We start from the raw sequence: 17,342 nt of genomic DNA, 5'->3' as shown, positions 1-17,342 counted from the left end.
GTTTGGAAACTTCTTCTCACTTCTTGAGGAATTTTCGTCCCCTGGTTCACTGTCATCTTCTTCCTCTTGGTGTCGTTCTTTGAAGCCACTGATGAACTCCTCTAAGGTCACTGTGCCGTCTTTGTCGATGTCTAGGCGGCTGAAAATGCTGTCTGCTTCTTGGGTCTCGACACGGAGCTCCTGACAAATGGTAATGAACTCATTTTTTTCAATTCGCCCCGAATTATCCACATCGTAGGTGTGAAAAAGTGATCTCAGGTGGCTTTGTTCTTCCTCACTCATGCCCCTTGTTGATGCCATGCTTCTAATGTTTTTAATTATGTGGCTTCAAAAATGGGGCAATCCTTCAGTAAACAACTGATTGAGTCAATAAAGTTACGGATAAAGAACAACAGAAGTGCTACAACTGCTGCAGCCTATTGGAGTTTGACTGTAAATCATTGTCAAATAGAAAATTTATCACTACATTTCCCTCCGAAAAAAATCCGAAAAAAATACCATTACTGAAAGAGAAAAGACGGCAGCCCCAGGATGGTTTCAACCCTCCTGCTAACTCACTTTTATATCCTCCCTCCTTCTCCATCTCTTTCCTTTTTTGATAATCACACGTGGACAGTCCCAAAATGGATACTTTTTTTTTTACAACCCTGCTAAGATGGTGTTGCAAATGTTGTTGAAGCCACGTCCGGCATCAGAAATGGAAGAAACCCTCCAGGCAAGCCAAAAAGAGCAAAGATAAAAGTGTGGCCAGTATCTGCAGATCAAGTAGATAAAATAACCTTCTGTTTCCCCTTAATCAGGTTGAAAAGTTAATCTTCAATATTAAAAACAGTTTTCATACTTTTTCTCTTTGTTTGCCATTGAGTTTATATTTTCCATAGTCGGTGGGTTCATCCAATACTCAAAGGGCCATGTATGGAAACACAGACAAACATGTATAGAAAAATATTTTATTCATACCTGAACATAAGTTATAATCCTCATGTAGACCATTAATATCACAGGAATAAATGTATAAATGAAAAGAATAAATATGATGAAAGTAGAAATTTAACCATTTTCTTTTTTAGTTTGTTTTTAAGATGTTGATAGACATGTATGAATCCAGTACTTATAAGATGAGTATTTACTGTTAATCGTTTAAATATTTATCTTCAATATGTTGTGTTTGTCTATCCAGCTGCGTGCAGATCTGTGTGTGTGTGTGTGAGTCAGGGCAGAGGATACACTTGAACAGTAGTATTAACGTCTCTGATCTCTTGCTCAGTGGGGAGTTGGGCACATCCATATAGATGGAGCACCTTCAGCCTAAAGACAGAAAGAAGGAAACATGGAAACAATAAATATTTGTCATTAACATTGTGCACTAACAGCAAACAGCCACCCAATAAAGCCACCACAATAAAATTTTCACATATTTGGTTTTGATGTTGAGTGCTACATTTTGGATAAAGTTCAGCTCTGTTTTTCGTCCTGACACATCGTTCCCATAGTTACACCACTAGCAGCTGACCTGTTTCTGTTTTTCAATGAATCACATCAAACAGTTGGTCGTTGTATTCAGAGCTGACATATTTTAGTTTTATCATCACAGTGATGATGAGGTGAACCTTCTTGTTACATGTTTGGTAATTGATTTCAACATCCTCTCAGTCAGTAGTTTCCAACCTCAGATTTATGTGGTAAATGTGATAAAATCTGAGGAGCCGTGAGGTGATTAACAAGTTTATTTTTAAGGCAATCCTCGAATCTGAACTTTTTGGTCATGAAACACTGGAGGGTTTTACCTTTTGAGACTTCAAAAAGCTGCTTAAATTAAACAATTATGAAGGGTACCACTCTTGTTGACCTTCTCACAGCTCATATAAATAATGTATTTAGTCTGTGATGAGGCGCCGTGAGTACCTATTGTTTTTCTATAAAGTCACAAACCAAGAGCTGTATCTGGGTGTAATAAAATACATAAATAATAATAAATACTAGATAAAAGCCCTACATAGTTTTGTGCCAGTTACTGTTCTCAACATGTACGACAGATTGAAGGAAAAAAAAACAACATCATGTGTCTCAGTAAGGTGTTGGGACACCCTGAACCTCCAGAGATCTACAGGAGCCATAACATATCATCCTTTAATCACTTTAAAACCACTTAGTGACCTCTGACGTGCACAGTGAATGAAGGCATCATGATCTTGGAAGAGACCACCCACATCAGCTTTTTTTCCTTTAATATATCACCTTCCTGTATATTCATACAGCCCTGTGTATACAGTATGTTTTGGCTATCTGTAATAATATCAGCTGAAGTGCTCCTCTGCATTGCTGTGTTTAAAGTAATTTTTGCCATTCTGTATTCACATTTGAATTTTTGCCTTAAATATCCTCAATTTTAATGACACAGAAACACAGGACTGTCATGGATAATATTGCGAACCTACATGTTAATGTTATGTCCATGGGTTTTCATTCTTTCAGTTGTGTTTCTGTTGAACTGTGTGGAGAGTAAACAATGATGCAGTAAAGCGCGTCACAGAGCTGAAAGTACACCTTAAGCTGCACCTTCATAAACGCTTTAAAATGTCTCGGTGTTTTCAGAGACTGTTGACTCTCTTCTGTGACATTATTGAAGACAAACACTGATAGTCTGTGTTTTCTGGATAGATTAAAATGTATTTGTGTGTGTGTGTGTGTGTGTGTGTGTGTGTGTTTACCTCTTGCAGCGTCTACAGAGCTTCAGTATGTTCTCTGAGCTGATGTGGCAGAAACTGAGTTTGACTGTATGGAGGTGTCCGCCGCAATAATTAGCCAACAGAGTTACCCTGTATCACACATAAACACGCTCACATAATGTCTGAATATCATTGTACCTGTACATCCATATAACAATTTACTCAACAGTTTAATTGCTGAGATCTGGAGACGCAGAAACACTACAAACATGCGCACAGCTTAAGAGGTCAAAGTTCACATCACTTACCGCAGTAGACAGGAACCACTGGTGCTCATGCTCTATAGTATCATTTGTATTGTATCGAATTGTATCATATCACCTCTCATATTCATAGCATTGACTCCTGCACACACACACACACACACACATTCTGACAAACACGAAGACATAAACAGCTACGTTTGTTGTGTGACATGTTTCCTACCCTCTGTTTCCTGTGTCAGTGGAGCTGACGTCCAGTTGCTGAAGTCTTCTACATCCCAGAGCCAGAGACTGAATGCCTGCATCTGTTACTGCCTTACAGCCACTCACATCCAGGGATCTGATAAACACACACACACACACACACACACACACACACACACACACACTATAGCTGTAAGCATTCAAGATTGCATTATTCACGTACTGGTACAAACCACACAAACATTTCTTTTGCTTTCAGCAGAAAGTTTATATTTATTTTAGACGACACTAGGTTAAGGTCAGGGCGTGTGTGTGTGCGTGTGTGTCTGAACCTGATACAAGGTGTGTATTTGCTGATGCTGTGCAGTGTCACGTCAGTTACTCCAGAACAGGAACTGAGGGTCAGACTCTGAAGGTTGATACAGCTCTGGAGCAAAGTTTCCACTTTGACATTAGTGACCTGTAACAGTGAAAAAAACACAAAACAGAGAGTTTATGACTTCGAAAAATTCAGAGGTGTCAATCTAAAGGTAAGGCTCCTTACTGTAAAAATCTGAGATAAAATCTTTTTATCTTTAATCTTTTTATGTTTTTGAAGATGCATTTAACATTTCTTAAATTCTGAGTTAAATCTCAAACTCACTGCCTGTAGTCCAGTGAGATTTAGGGAAATTAGACATTTGAGTTGTGATGCCATCACTGTGAGACTGTGTGTGTTGACTTTTGGCACCTGGCCGATGTTAAGATGCTGGAGGCCAGGACACATCTAAAACACAGACACCGAAACTGTACATGCAGGGAAAAATGTATTGGTTCACACAAACATATGAAGACATGATGCAAAAGTAGAAAGAGTCATTTTTTCAAGTGCTTAAGCATGTTTGAGACATATTTTAGACATGGTGTGTTGTGCTAAACAACAGCACAATATGCAATTTTTTTTACACTTTAAAATAAGATCAATTATGTTATTATTACTTTTCAAAATACCTCATATATTGTCTGTAGACAGGATGGAGTAAGGAACTGACAGCCAAACACCTCCAACCTGCACAGACTAATGCGGAAGCACAACAACATGAATCAAACAGACATCTGAGCACATCCTGGTTATATCTGGACGGATCATCCACTAAAATGGCAGTAAAGACACATTTAGAACAGACGGAAATCAGATTAAAGACATATTTTTTAGCCAGATGATACACACCTGACAACCAAAACTGATGTTGCAGTAGAGGGTTAATTGGCTGAGTCAGTCACTTCTTTTAAGAGACAGGAGCACACACACAGCCACACATCTGTGCGCATGTTTTGAGTGATGTGGTCCGACATGCGCACACAGTACAAGCTCACCCACTAACACACACACACAACAGCAAACTGACCTTTCTTTATGTCTCATTACGAGTTTCATTAGTGGGTCATCGCTGACATGACAGCCGTTCAAGACAACAGCTTTCAGTCTCAACCTTTGAAGAAGAATAAATGAAGATGAAAACTGTAAAGCCATTCATACAGTTTAGTCATCATACGTCCATCATTTATCCATTTTCTATTCCGCTTATCCTGTGTAGGGTTGTGGGGGGAGAATGTAACACAGACTGTATGTGTCTCAGCAAAACCTTATAACAATTCTCAAATGCACCATAAGCAGATTTAAATTTTAACCTAGCAGGTTAAAATTTAAACCTGTAAGTGATGGACAGTTTTTTGATGTCTGGTGCAGCTTTTGAGTTTTTAAAGACACTGATTTATGTATAAAACTGAATCATGGTTACCATAAATACTGAGTAAACCTCTGTATCATCTTTCTTTAGGATACATGTTTATGACAACATGGGCAAACTGTCAACAAATTAAATTCTCTCTTCAATATGTTCAGTCAATATTCACAGTTCAACGACAACTTTTCATGGTGACGCTTGTACACTTTCTGCATGTGTGTGTGTGTGTGTTTACGTGTGCGTGAAACTGACCCTGCACGGCCGTCACTCAGAGCTTTCAGCCCCGTGTCTGTCGCTCCACTCCAGCTCATGTCCACACTGGTCACATGATCACACAGCTGACCAATCAGAGGCAGCATCAGGTCACCGTGGAGACCAGGACCACAACAACTGATGACCTTGAGTTCCTGTCGTTGACAAATGACAAGACAGATATAAAGACAGTCTACTCAGCCAGAAAGTCTATAAAGCACATTGTGTATTGATGCATAACAGTCAAACTGTGACTGAAATTTACTTTTCTAAAAAATTGGATGCACAGAATGTAATGTGCTTACTACTACTAACATAATTTTCAACATAATATTATGTGGCTGTAGCTGAGGAACCTGAGTGTGTTGCAGTAACTTTATACGACTGTACTTATATATATTTTGTTGACTCTGACACCAGGTGGATGGATTCAGGATGTGGGATCAATAAATGTACAGTGTCAATAGAAAATGCATCAGGGCCAAATCCTATACAGGTTTTTTTTTAGCTGCCGTCTGATCTCCTTCATACCAAACAATAACATCCTGCTCTCAGTGATCATTTAAAAAAATCCATGATAAAAAGATCTTAAAAGTAATCTGTTGACTTGACTTGCTGTGTTCTGCTTGGCTGTTTTACCTCCAGAGAGTTTCTACACAGAGAGAAAAACGTCTCCAGCCCACTGGAGGTGGCAGACAGGCCGCCGCAGCTGTACAGACACAGACTGCGAGGACGACGTCGGCCCACACACAACAACCACCGGTCTGACAAGGTGGAGTTTTCAATCCTCAGTTTTTCCCCTTCAAGAAGAGACGAAGAGAGGGAGCAAAACATAAATGTTGTTGTCAGTGCATGTACCTGTTTTGGTGTTTCAGTGCCTTGGCTGTGACCTACAGTGCGTGTGCGTGTGTGTGTTTGCGTGTGTTTGTGTGTGTGTGTGTTTACCGCTATGAGAGCATGTGATGGTGCAGCTCTGAGTTATCTTACTGTATGTTTGTCCAGGGAGTGGTACAGTACACCACTGCACTGGAAGTACTTACATCATGGGAACACACCATGTGGCTGTGACACACACACACACACACACACACACACACACTTGGAAATATTTAGGACATCCCTCCTACTCAGGTCATGAACTCCAAAGTTTAAAGCTTAACGACCAAATAGTAAAAGGCTTCAAATGAACATTTACTTGACCTAAACACCAACTATAAACTTAACATGTCCCTTTCTGAAAGTGAGATTTGAAAGCCCGGTGCAGTAAAAAGACGTACAGAGTGAGTGGTCAGCAGCCACCGTGTTCAGGCGCCGGCAGACCTGCAGCACTCTGCACAGATCACTGTGAGGCAGCACAGACAGGATGGACAGCCACACCTCATCAGGCAGACACAGCCAGCGGTCGCACTCAGGGACACCTGCTGGCTGACAGGTGTAACGACCACAACACAAACACATGTACCAACAACATGTTACCAACCCACAAAAATGACAAAGATATTTGATAGACAGCAAAAGTACTTGAATTACATCCAAAACTGTGAAAATATCAACATTAATGACATGTTTTGTCCTGCAGAAAGTGAGTCTTTCAAAATGAAATACAGTTAGTGGCATTTGAAGGTTTTTATGCTCTAAAATGCATTTTGATGCAGAAATACAGATTTCTTACACTGTATTTGTAGTCAGTGTCCACATCAATGTGCTCTGTTGTACCTGTAAAAGCAAACAAAGACTCATATTAAAAGTTCTTCTCAGGAGCTTTTTAAAAACCAAAAGACTAAAGACAATTGAATGTAACAAAAGTCTTAAGTGAGACTTTACTTATCACATAATCAGTTTAGTTTAATAGCCTCTCGCCCACATCTTCTCATTACACAACACACATTTTAAAACTTGTGACTTTACATGTATAAATCACTACATGCTGAATGGCAGCTCTGTGTCTAATTCTAGTTTAATTCAGAAATTAACTGAAAAGTCTTAAACTTAAGATAATTATTTAACCTTGTGAGGACCAGATCTTTGTCCCCATATAGGAGCTGTGTCCTCTCAATGTGACTGTTTTTGTACCTACAACATGATTAGAACAAGTTCATGAACACAAACTCTAATGAAAATCCATTTTATCTTATGACTTGCTGCTGGATTGATGCCTGATAAAGTGTGTAATCAATTTCAAACAAACAAATTTCCCAAAGGAACAGAAGTAGATCTCTGTTATGTGGCACCACAAGTGAATCCTCATTAAAATTTAGCCAGTCATATGCCTTAGTGATGACTTTGGTCATTTATTTTTTCATATATTTTAAAGGAATTACGTTTGTTTGTCGGTGATATTCAGTTAATATAATTTTGGTGTTTGATGCTCACCTGCGGCTTGAGATGTTGGTCTGGGGTCGTCAGGTGTTTCTCCATCTCTAGAGGTTGATGTGTGTTTCAGTTTGAACTCTGGTGTGTGTCTCTTTGTGTGTATTTGTGCATTTAGTTTCTTTGTGAGTTTGATTATTCCTGCTGACTGAGATCTGCAGAGGATGAGATTCAGTTTGACACACTGGTACAATACAGAACATCATAGAAACATTTCATCAGAAATTATAAATCATGCCTTTGGAAAAATAATCTGATGTTCATTTTTAAATATTTTGAAAGCAGGGTAGATTAAAGTTGTGTGTACTAGCACTAGTAACCATAATAACTTATTTTTTCAAATTATTGATATTCATGTTTGAGCAATACTCAAAACCATAAGGCTGAGCATCGTTGAATGAGTGAGCGTAGATGAGGAGAATCCCGAAAAATATCACTAGTTTGTTGTTGTAAAAATCAATAAATCATGTTCATGTTCTGTTACCTTGACAATATGCCTCCATTTGTTAGAGAAGACAAGGACACGCTTGACTTTCCACAGAGCCTCCAGGAGGGACCTTGACCTCCATTTCTCTTCTTCTGACCTTTGACACCCATCTGATGACGATCCACGCCAGGATGGTGTCCGACCTTCTTTGGCAGCAAAACTGACCACGGACAGATCACATGAACACACACAAATCATCATCCTTGTGATACACAACACATTTCACTCATTAAACTAACTAAACTAAAACATTTCCCTCCACAATATTCTGTGTTTGACACATTTCTTTGCACTGCTGCAACATTTAACTTTATACTTTGCCTTCAAAAAGATATTTCATACCTGAGTTAGCGGCAACACTCTCCTCCGCAGGAGAAACATTATCACCAGGTGCAGTCCACAGGTGCTCCGTTTGTGTTTTAATATGCTTATCATTTGAATTTGCAGCTCTCTTTATAAAATCACCATGTTTGTTACTATCAAGGTCCAAATGTGTGGCGCTGGTGATAGTCTTCTCTTTGCTCTCAGCACAAATGGCTGCTGGTGTTTCCTTCACAGTTGTTTTCAAATGTCCTTGTTCGGCAAGTGTTGACCCATTTCTATTGTGTGTGGTTCTGTCCTGGTTTTCATTAATAATAGCTGAAGATGTTTTTGTGAGGTCTACAGCTGTAACATCTCTGCTACTTACTTTACTGAGGTGCTTTTTCATCTCTGCGCTTGTGTCGAAAGAATCAAATTCAAAGCGAGGTGTCTCTTGTTGGCTTTCTCTCATTCTGAAGTGATCCATACAAAGCTGATACTGCTCATAGATACTCAGATTAGCCGGTATTTTCAAATGACAGCTAAAATTGGGGTTGGCAGTCTTTTCCATTTGTTTGGGTGTCTGCTCAGACTCACTGTGGCTTTTGTTATCTTTTGCATCCATCCTAAAACCTGAGCTTGACTCTTGTTCATTATTCATCTGACCCTCCCTAACCTTTGGTCCCAACTTCCTCTCAATGTTTGCTCTCTTCAGCTCCATCTGATCTCCTGATACTTCTTTTTCTGACTGAGCCTCAGCTGTTTTATAAATCATATCTCTTTGATCTTTGCTTCTGTGAATGCCCTTGCTCAAGGAAGATGTGGATCTTTCAATCAAACATGTTGCACCATCCGATGATGCAAGCGTTAGATTTGTGTTTCTCTGCCTTTGATTAGATATGGATAGATTGCTTGTTCTGCAGTTGTTGTCTTGGCTAGGCGTTTGTTTATGGGTGGCATCGTGCAGCTCCATATTTTTCTTAGTTTCAGTAGTTTCTCTCTTCTCAAGCCAAGTTACCTCATCTCTCCCTGGGGTGAAGGAGATCGGGATGCAGGGATCATCTGGAAAAGGATGTTTATATCTACAGAGGTGATTATTCAGTTCACTTTTTTTGTAATGTGATGGTTCAAGTTGCCAAACTTTCTCCATCCTCTGCCTTCCTTCAAACACCTCATTACTACCTGCAGTACAGGTGACTTGATGACGGTATTTAGCTGCAGATGAATGCTTATATACTGGTGATCCTCTCTCTGTTTCCCTCTGATTTTCATTGGCCAAAATCAAACTGTCAGCTCTGCAAAATTCGTGGTGAACCTCTGATCCACTGCTGAGGAAACTGTGAGCCCAGTCCAACACGTGCCTCAGCTTCTGCTGCTCACTGAACAGAGAGTCGCTGAGAACATGAAGGTTGTTGCTCTGCCTACAATTCCCAGAGTCCTCCAGGAGCTCTGACACAGCACTTTTTGCTTCAACAGTTGGATGTGTCTCCACAGTTGGATTTGCTACTTGAACAGTCATCTGTGGTTGATGTTTTTCAAAATCATCCATTGTGTTTGTGCTATCTGGCCGGCTTAGGTTTCCTTTCAGAAATAATGAAGCGTTATGCTGTTGTTAGCCACACTAACTGTTTTCTTTCTCCTCACCACTTCAGTTAGACTTTGTGCATCTTTCTGTTGCTCTGAGATAAATTGTTGTGATAGAAAATGTGTTGTCCTGTTAAAACAGAAGATGCAGAACAACTATTTATCTTTGATGCACAAAACAAAAAATACTTTTACATAATACAATCATACTGTATCTTATGGTTTAGATTTTGTCTGAGTCCCATGAAACAACATCTATAGTTTGATGCAGCTTAGAAAATCACAAGTCACTCTTACCATGCAGATTTCATCTCTTCCATTTATTTCTGTGCAGTCCTATTTAGTAGGTACGGAAAAGTCTGCTTGAGGTGTTTAGATGAATTTGTTTCAGACTAAAACTGCACATATTCTCTCATTTAGTAGAAAATAGAATCTCTCTACTGTAGTCCACACAAGTTTTGAACACTACCCGTACCGAATCTTTGTTACTGTGTCGCTCACACAAACATCACCATAGAGACGGCAACACAAAGTGCAGTATTACTTTCACATCACATGATGGAGACAAAGCTTTGAGTAAATGTTGGGAACTGGTAATGATTATTTAGGAAATGGGATTTTTGGATTTAACTTCCCTTAAATCTTTACAGTAACTTGTATAAAAACAGTTATATAATGTCATATAAAAATAATCCACACAATATTCACCATATTTCAATATATATATTCATTAGGGAGCTTTATTGTGGCAGTATTAACATATAAAACAATCCATATTTTATTTTTAAATAACATACAAACATTCAAAATTTTCACTTCACAAAGTTTATAAGGCTTGGTTGTCCCAGAAGGGAGGGGATCATTAATTATTTTCTTTTTCGTTGTTCTTTTTTTTCGGATTCTTTTTAAATTTAATCTCCCAGAGTTGCTTATTAAAAGAGACTGAATGACAACAAAACAGTTTGACTAACCGAGAAAACAACAGAACAATCAGTTTGACTAACAATCAAAACAACAAAGTGACCGTGCAAGAGAATCTGCTACTGTACATGCCCACACAACACTGAAATAATATATTAAACATTTTCCTCTTGTACCATGTGATGTCCAACAGTTTTGCATACAGTAGACCTGAGTTCAAATATTTAAAATCTTAAATAAATTAAGTAAAAGCAGTATTTGTGTTTTTAATCAGTATTCAATTCCAGGTGTTGGTTGTCTGCAAAGGATATTTGTTACGTTAAATTTTTACTGATAATTAAAGGCAGGTAATTACATTTAAGGTTTGTAAATACTTGACTCATGTCAGAAACGTCTGAAGTTGTATTAAGTTATACCTCAGATGTGACATCAACTGGTGTGTGATTTTTTCAGAATCACAGTTTTATGTATGTACAGGCAACAAAAATTGTACTCTCGGTCCGACTGTATATGCTGTTTGTAAAACACAATAACTCAAGTCCAGTAGCTCAAAACAAGAGCTAAATCTCAAAGGGGTTAATTCCCTTTTAAACTCATAAAGGCTGCTAAACTAATTAATGAGCTACAAACTAATATAATGCTACAGTGTCATGGGGCCAAAGATCTGTTAGATCTGTTGATCTATTAACAGAAAAGGCCTTTAGTTGTTTGCAATGAGTTGAGCTTATTTCCATTCACTCTAGTGTTTTTTTAACCAGCTAATTACAAACTGTTAAACTGTTAATGTCTCTGAATTCAACTGATTCAGTTAATAATTCAGATTTAATTAGCAGTTTTTGATTTGTTTGCACTGAAAGTGAATGAACCCCCAACCCCGCCTATGATATACAGTAGCTAACATGTTAGCATGCTCCGTTAGCAATGAGGTCAGGTGTTAGTGCTAGCATTTAGCATCTGGCTTTATTTTAATGATTCACACACAGCAAAAGCACGATGAAGCTAATTAGTCAAATATTTCAGAATTTCTCTTTGTAGTAAAATTATCTTTTCCAAGCTGCGATCAAAAAGCGTTCCCTTTTCCTCTGAGACATAATTTAACTTGTTTTTGGATCAACTGTGCTAAACAGAATTTTCAATGGGCTAACCACATGTGTTTAATCAGGTCAAATCAGATTGGTCATGATTCAAATTAGACCCAAAGCACAGAATATCATGTGCTTTGGTTTTTAAATGTGGTCACAAAACCTCACAGAGAGAATAGCCTTCAATGTCTCGAACTCCAATCTTTTTTTCTTTCCTCTTCTTGGTAAAAACACAGAGAACATGCATTCATAAGATGGTCAAGACAGCCAAGCCTATACCTAGATCGCTTTACACAGACAAGACACACAGAGGGAAGAAAGAAAGGAAATCTTTACCAAGATAGTTTTTTTTTTGTTTGTTTTTTTTTTTGCCACAACTATAAACAGTATTTACAGATGAGGGCATGCGGTTTGCATTAAGAGGTCAGCAAAAGGAGCCAAGTGAGAGATTCCCCATGTTAGTTAGAGGAGGATGAAGCACACAAATAAAGGCCGAAAGCCAGGGACGAACTATGTCTGTACAGCTTTGTACATGAAGCCTATACAGAGCCTTTGTTTTTTTTACTTAAACTCTACAGTGAATCGCTCGAGCATTTTGGTGCATGTGCATACTGGAGGAGCAACAGCTAAACGTGAAGACAGGATGATAGTTCATGTCAGATGATATCCCCTTATATTTGTTCAAAAATGTCACAGGATGATGGTGATCATTTAGCAGTGCATACAGATCAGGTTCACCCATGAACTACAGTGAAGCTGTTTTCATCTCAGAGTCTGTGATGTTAAATGCAAAACGTCGTCGTCATAGTGGTTTGGCCCTTCGCTTGGTTTCAGCATCGAAACTCAGTGCATGTACTGTAGTAGGAAAATAAATGCTTTGTCCCAAATAAGCATGTTCCTGTTGTTAACTGCATATTTTCTATATGCATAAAGCTTGTTAATGCATAAAGTCTACAGAGTTACGTGACAACACAGCTGATGATAATATACGTGTATTAATAATATGAGGCAGCAACATCTGATTGAATATAATGAAAGGGCTTTTGATGATTATATGCGTTGCAGAGGCCTCTGTAGCAGCCAGCCTACTGTACAAAGAGCGGTTAGTGAAAATTAAGTATGGAGAGTGATTACTGTATAAGAGCTTTAAAAAAAAGAGTTTAGTCTCCAGTATATGATGGCCAAACTGCGATTATTTGCTCTCAGCAGTAAATCTGGTTGAAGTAATAATTTTATTTCAATGACATGGATGCATATGTAGAGGAGTGGAATGAGGCAACACAAACAGTCTGCAGCCATGTTTATATCTGACTACACACTTGGTATAAATACATACAGTGTTTGGATATTCATAATAGAAAGACATGTATGAACTTTATGGATAAACTATATGGTGTATGCAGTGATTAGATGCAGTTTTTTTTTTCCTTTTCATATTTGAGAGACATATTTTGAACGTAAGCTTTGATATTATTTTGAACATAAGCTGCTAATGCCCTTTCCTGAGAAGTTGATCCAAATCAAACTACATTTTGAACAACTTTTTTTTTTTTTTTCATTTGATCTGAAGTCATTTCTCTCTGTGTATTTCTCTCCTTATACTCTGGCTGGCAGGCACTATCTGTGTGCTGAACAACCATCTAATGACGGCTGTACGTTCCCAAAAGTGATTCTGTGTTCGCTCAATTTTATGACGACGACCATACAACTGAACAATAAACTAACAGTTAAAATCTTAACCTAGTCATGTCAATTTTATTTGTATAGCCCAATATCACAAATCACAAATTTGCCTCAGCGAGCTTTACAATCTGTACACCAAGACAACATCCTCTATCTTCAGATCCCCGATTTGAATAAGGAAAAAACTTCCTAAAACAAAAACCTTTAATGAGGGAAAAAATGGAAGTAACTTCAGGAAGAGCAACAGAGGAGGGATCCCTCTTCCAGGACAGACAACCTGCAATATCTACCTGTGTATTAAAACACTTTTGGGAAGCCCAGCCATATCAGCAGTGAATGTCCATGAACACAGCCTATAACTGCTTGTACTGTTGGTCACTGATATAGTAAAATGAGAAAATACCATCATGTTTGCTGTTTACGGATGCACACAGTTGCAGTCATTTAAACGATAAAGACAAGATGCTCGACTCGATGTTTTAATAGTCTTAGAAATGGCTACAAATCATTTCTAATTTAGTTTAAACGCCTCTTTAAGTTAAATAACTGAAACTGCAACTCCTACATGTTCGTTTAATCAGATCAACCTCAAACTCTTTACGATCTGTATGAGAGATTTAGACAATGAAACGCATCACTTGACTCTACATGTGTCATGTACCAGTATACCACTCTATCACTTCAATTTCCACTGAAACATTCAACTCTATTGTGACACAGCTCCCCCAAAACCAACCATCAACCCACCAACTAACATGTGACCTTCTCAGGTCCCAAATCCTGGTTTAAGAATCCTAACATGACGATATTATTCCATACGGTAACTTTTTCTATTAGTAACCCATCATTTCTTTATACGTTTTCTGTTCAAACTCTCTTAAAACATACCAAAAGATGCACTTGTAGCCTTAATTAGTGACCCAACATTTATCTCAGAAGACATTTAGTAGTTCAACAAAACACAAGAATGTTTTATCATCACAAACAGACTGGTAATCCTCTCATGCCGCCCTCCTGTTTCCAAAATGACATCACATAATCTGAAACAGTTGATATCTGTGGTCTGTGTAAAAGATTTGTGCTATAGCCTCTGTAGGAAAAACCCAGGATGCTACCACGTCAACAAACGCTGACAGTAGTCTCAAAAAATAGCTTAAATTTCTCAACACCCATCACCCCGATAAACTTCAATAAATTTGCTTTTTTTTTTGGTAATCTTTTGTAAACTCTTAATTTCAAAATAAGCTCAAAGTAGATCCTCTGACTGAAAAATTCCTGAAAGATCTGGATCACATAAAAATGTACAAAACTTTAAAAACAACTTATTTAAGATTGGTAGTAATTATCAATATTTCTCTTTTTGTTTGTTAAATATATATAATGTACCTCTGCCTGTGGCTATTGTTGCGTTCAGTGACAAATCAATCATCTCTCTTGCTGTTTCCGCTCACTCCGTCATGACTGACAGGCTCTGTGACCAATCAGGCGCTCCATTCTGAAGAAGAGAACCAATCAGAATGGTTTGTGATATTTACCAAAGAGTCATTGCATCAGCTATCAGCATCAGGAGTGAACAGACCAAATTTCTAGTAAAACGAAACCTTCTTCAAAACTTTTTTTTTTTGACTCTTTTCTGTCCATGAACTCCCTCATTTTTCCTTTTTATGAATCTCTCCCTTCCATGAGTTCTTCCACCAACACTTACAGTATTTCATGTCCTCTTTCTTTTCAGTTTATCACTGCCAAAAGTGTCCGTCTTAACAAGTGATTGGATCCTATGATTAAGAGCTCTCTCCTTTCTTCGAGATGGTAGATTTTGCTGCTAAAGAGGTGAAACAGTTTTACTTGCTTCAGTGTAATTCAGCCAGAAATAATGTTGTACAAAGAGGCGTCCTCGTTCTGGGAATCCATCACCCATGTATCCATCTGAGGCCCCTTTTTAATAAAATATCTTTCTACATCTTTTTAAGCCCTTTCCAGCTGTGGCCTCCATCCTTTACCTCATTAGTGATGCTTTGCACCTGCTCATCATCAAGTGAAGCAAGTGAAATTATTTCATCTGATTGGCAGATTTGCTCTTTTGTCTCAAGAGACACATTTAAGACTGACTATAAGATTAAATTACATGTTAAGACAGACTTTTGGGCATCTTTTTTTTTCCCCGCAGTGACTCCTCGCTCCCTATTTTTCCATCTTTTCCCTCTCGTCCTCTCCTCTTCAGTCTGACCAGAGGTTCTCCATGGCCATGCTGATCTTACACAGGATCCAACGGCGGAGAGGGCAGTAATACTCGTAGTGAAACTGCTCAAACTCCGGCGTCTGGCGGATCTCGTGGAGGAATGACACATCGATGTCTGACTCCAGCAATAGCAGCAATGTGGGCACAGTGACAAACAGGACGCCCATTACCACGGCAACAAAGCGAGCCACACTTAGCACGCAGGCGTTGACTCTCTCATTGGACGACAGCAGGCGTAGGCTGCTGGTCAGGACTCCACCCATGTGACTTCTAGCGGCCAGCCTGGTGCGCTCGTAGGCCCGGTCACGCTCCCTCTCGGCCTCTAGCTGGGCCTGGATGTCGGGGTCGGCGTGGAGCTCCCTCAGCAGCCTGGCGGGGCTCTGGACCGGGGAGGAGAACAGCAAGTCGACGCCTCCCTGGCTGTCGTCCACTGGGGTGGGCAGCATGCTAGCACAGGGGCTGAAAAGGAGAGGGACACATTCAAATACATTTTGAGAAAACATATTATTATAGTATAAATAGAGGGGATAAAAAAGGAGAAAGACGAAAGAAGATTCTCAAAGGCTGATGTCAAAGCAGCTGTTTTCCTGTAATAATAGCAAAAAGAAAAAGCAAAACACCTGTTCACTGAGCAGGTAATGGCCAGAAGTGCAAAAAAGATTACAACTCTTACAGGATAATTACACAAATACATGTCCTCATCAAAAAAATGGCAAGGCAGCTTCTGGGGGCCTAAGTGAGATGCTGGGAAGTAGAACAGTTCTGAGGTTTGCACCAAAAAGATGCAAACAGGTGTTTGGAGAGGCTGCCAGACAGGAGACATGCCAGATACATTGTACTAGCAGGTGTGTTTTGTAGAAAGCAGGACAGTTTTGTGCATTATTGTATTTGGATTTAGATTTACCTTTTAAATACTCGTAACACTGTTAATCATCAATTTGTAACATTTCAAGGCAATAATTTGTGATATGCCCACTTTTTACCTCATCTGGGTTGCAGTGATGGATTAACTTTAGTAAAAATAGCATCACAACAATGTAAAACTTCTTCACTACAAGTAAAAGTTCTGCATTTGTAAACAATACTTGAGTAAAAGTATAAAATCTGATAAATATATCAAATTCTTTAAACCTGTAGACAAGTTCAGAGATGGTGAGTGCGCCGCTGGCCTCGTCATCTTCCTCCATTTCATCTTCAGCTTTGGGCGTTTGAGGTCGGAGATTTGAGGTTTCCATGGAAACACGGGGAGGCTGCAGGTCATTGCCCAGAGCGGGGTTTCCTACGTCAGTACTTTGTTGCTCTGTGTCTGCGGGAGCGGCTGAAGGTTTGAGAGGAGACAAGGGGACCGAGTCCTTCACAGACACGACACCTTGTGAGAGATATGAGACAAGATCGAACAAGTGAGACACACATGTAACATTTGACACTGCACATAACAGATTTAAAGACTGAATCCTATTAATGTGAGATGATGAACCTACTTTCAAAAAGATGTCTTACTTTCTTATGAGGAGGCAAAATAAGAATGAAAACAGCATCATCGTAAGATTTAGACTGAAGA

General features: G+C 38.9%; 2 protein-coding genes across 3 annotated transcripts in view; both read right to left on the bottom strand.

Moving 5' to 3' along the window:
• Nucleotides 1-954: 954 nt before the first annotated feature.
• Nucleotides 955-10,485, bottom strand: LOC137198230 (uncharacterized). The gene is made up of 15 exons (XM_067611924.1): nt 10,154-10,485; nt 8,315-9,986; nt 7,970-8,132; nt 7,489-7,640; nt 6,788-6,831; nt 6,393-6,540; nt 5,755-5,915; nt 5,116-5,270; nt 4,525-4,608; nt 4,127-4,193; nt 3,780-3,902; nt 3,469-3,596; nt 3,156-3,272; nt 2,712-2,819; nt 955-1,308 (listed from the first exon to the last, which is right to left on the bottom strand). The coding sequence occupies exons 2-15, from the start codon at nt 9,819-9,821 to the stop codon at nt 1,212-1,214; spliced, it is 3,054 nt and encodes a 1,017-aa protein (XP_067468025.1). The 5' UTR covers nt 9,822-9,986; nt 10,154-10,485; the 3' UTR covers nt 955-1,211.
• Nucleotides 10,486-10,559: 74 nt separating this feature from the next.
• frmd3 (FERM domain containing 3) overlaps nt 10,560-17,342 on the bottom strand; it is a 56,599-nt gene continuing 49,816 nt past the window's right edge. For both annotated transcript variants that reach the window (XM_067611938.1, XM_067611947.1), the window contains exons 14-15: nt 16,913-17,150; nt 10,560-16,240 (exon numbers count right to left, since the gene is read on the bottom strand). In XM_067611938.1, coding sequence (XP_067468039.1) covers nt 15,760-16,240; nt 16,913-17,150 — 719 coding nt within the window. In that variant the 3' untranslated portion in view covers nt 10,560-15,759. The remainder of the gene's footprint in view (nt 16,241-16,912; nt 17,151-17,342) is intronic.

This window comes from Thunnus thynnus, chromosome 2, assembly GCF_963924715.1.
Source record: "Thunnus thynnus chromosome 2, fThuThy2.1, whole genome shotgun sequence".
Classification (NCBI taxonomy): Eukaryota; Metazoa; Chordata; class Actinopteri; order Scombriformes; family Scombridae; genus Thunnus; species Thunnus thynnus.
The sequence above is the reverse complement of the archived record's forward strand: the minus strand, read 5'-3'. Positions and strand labels throughout refer to the sequence as shown.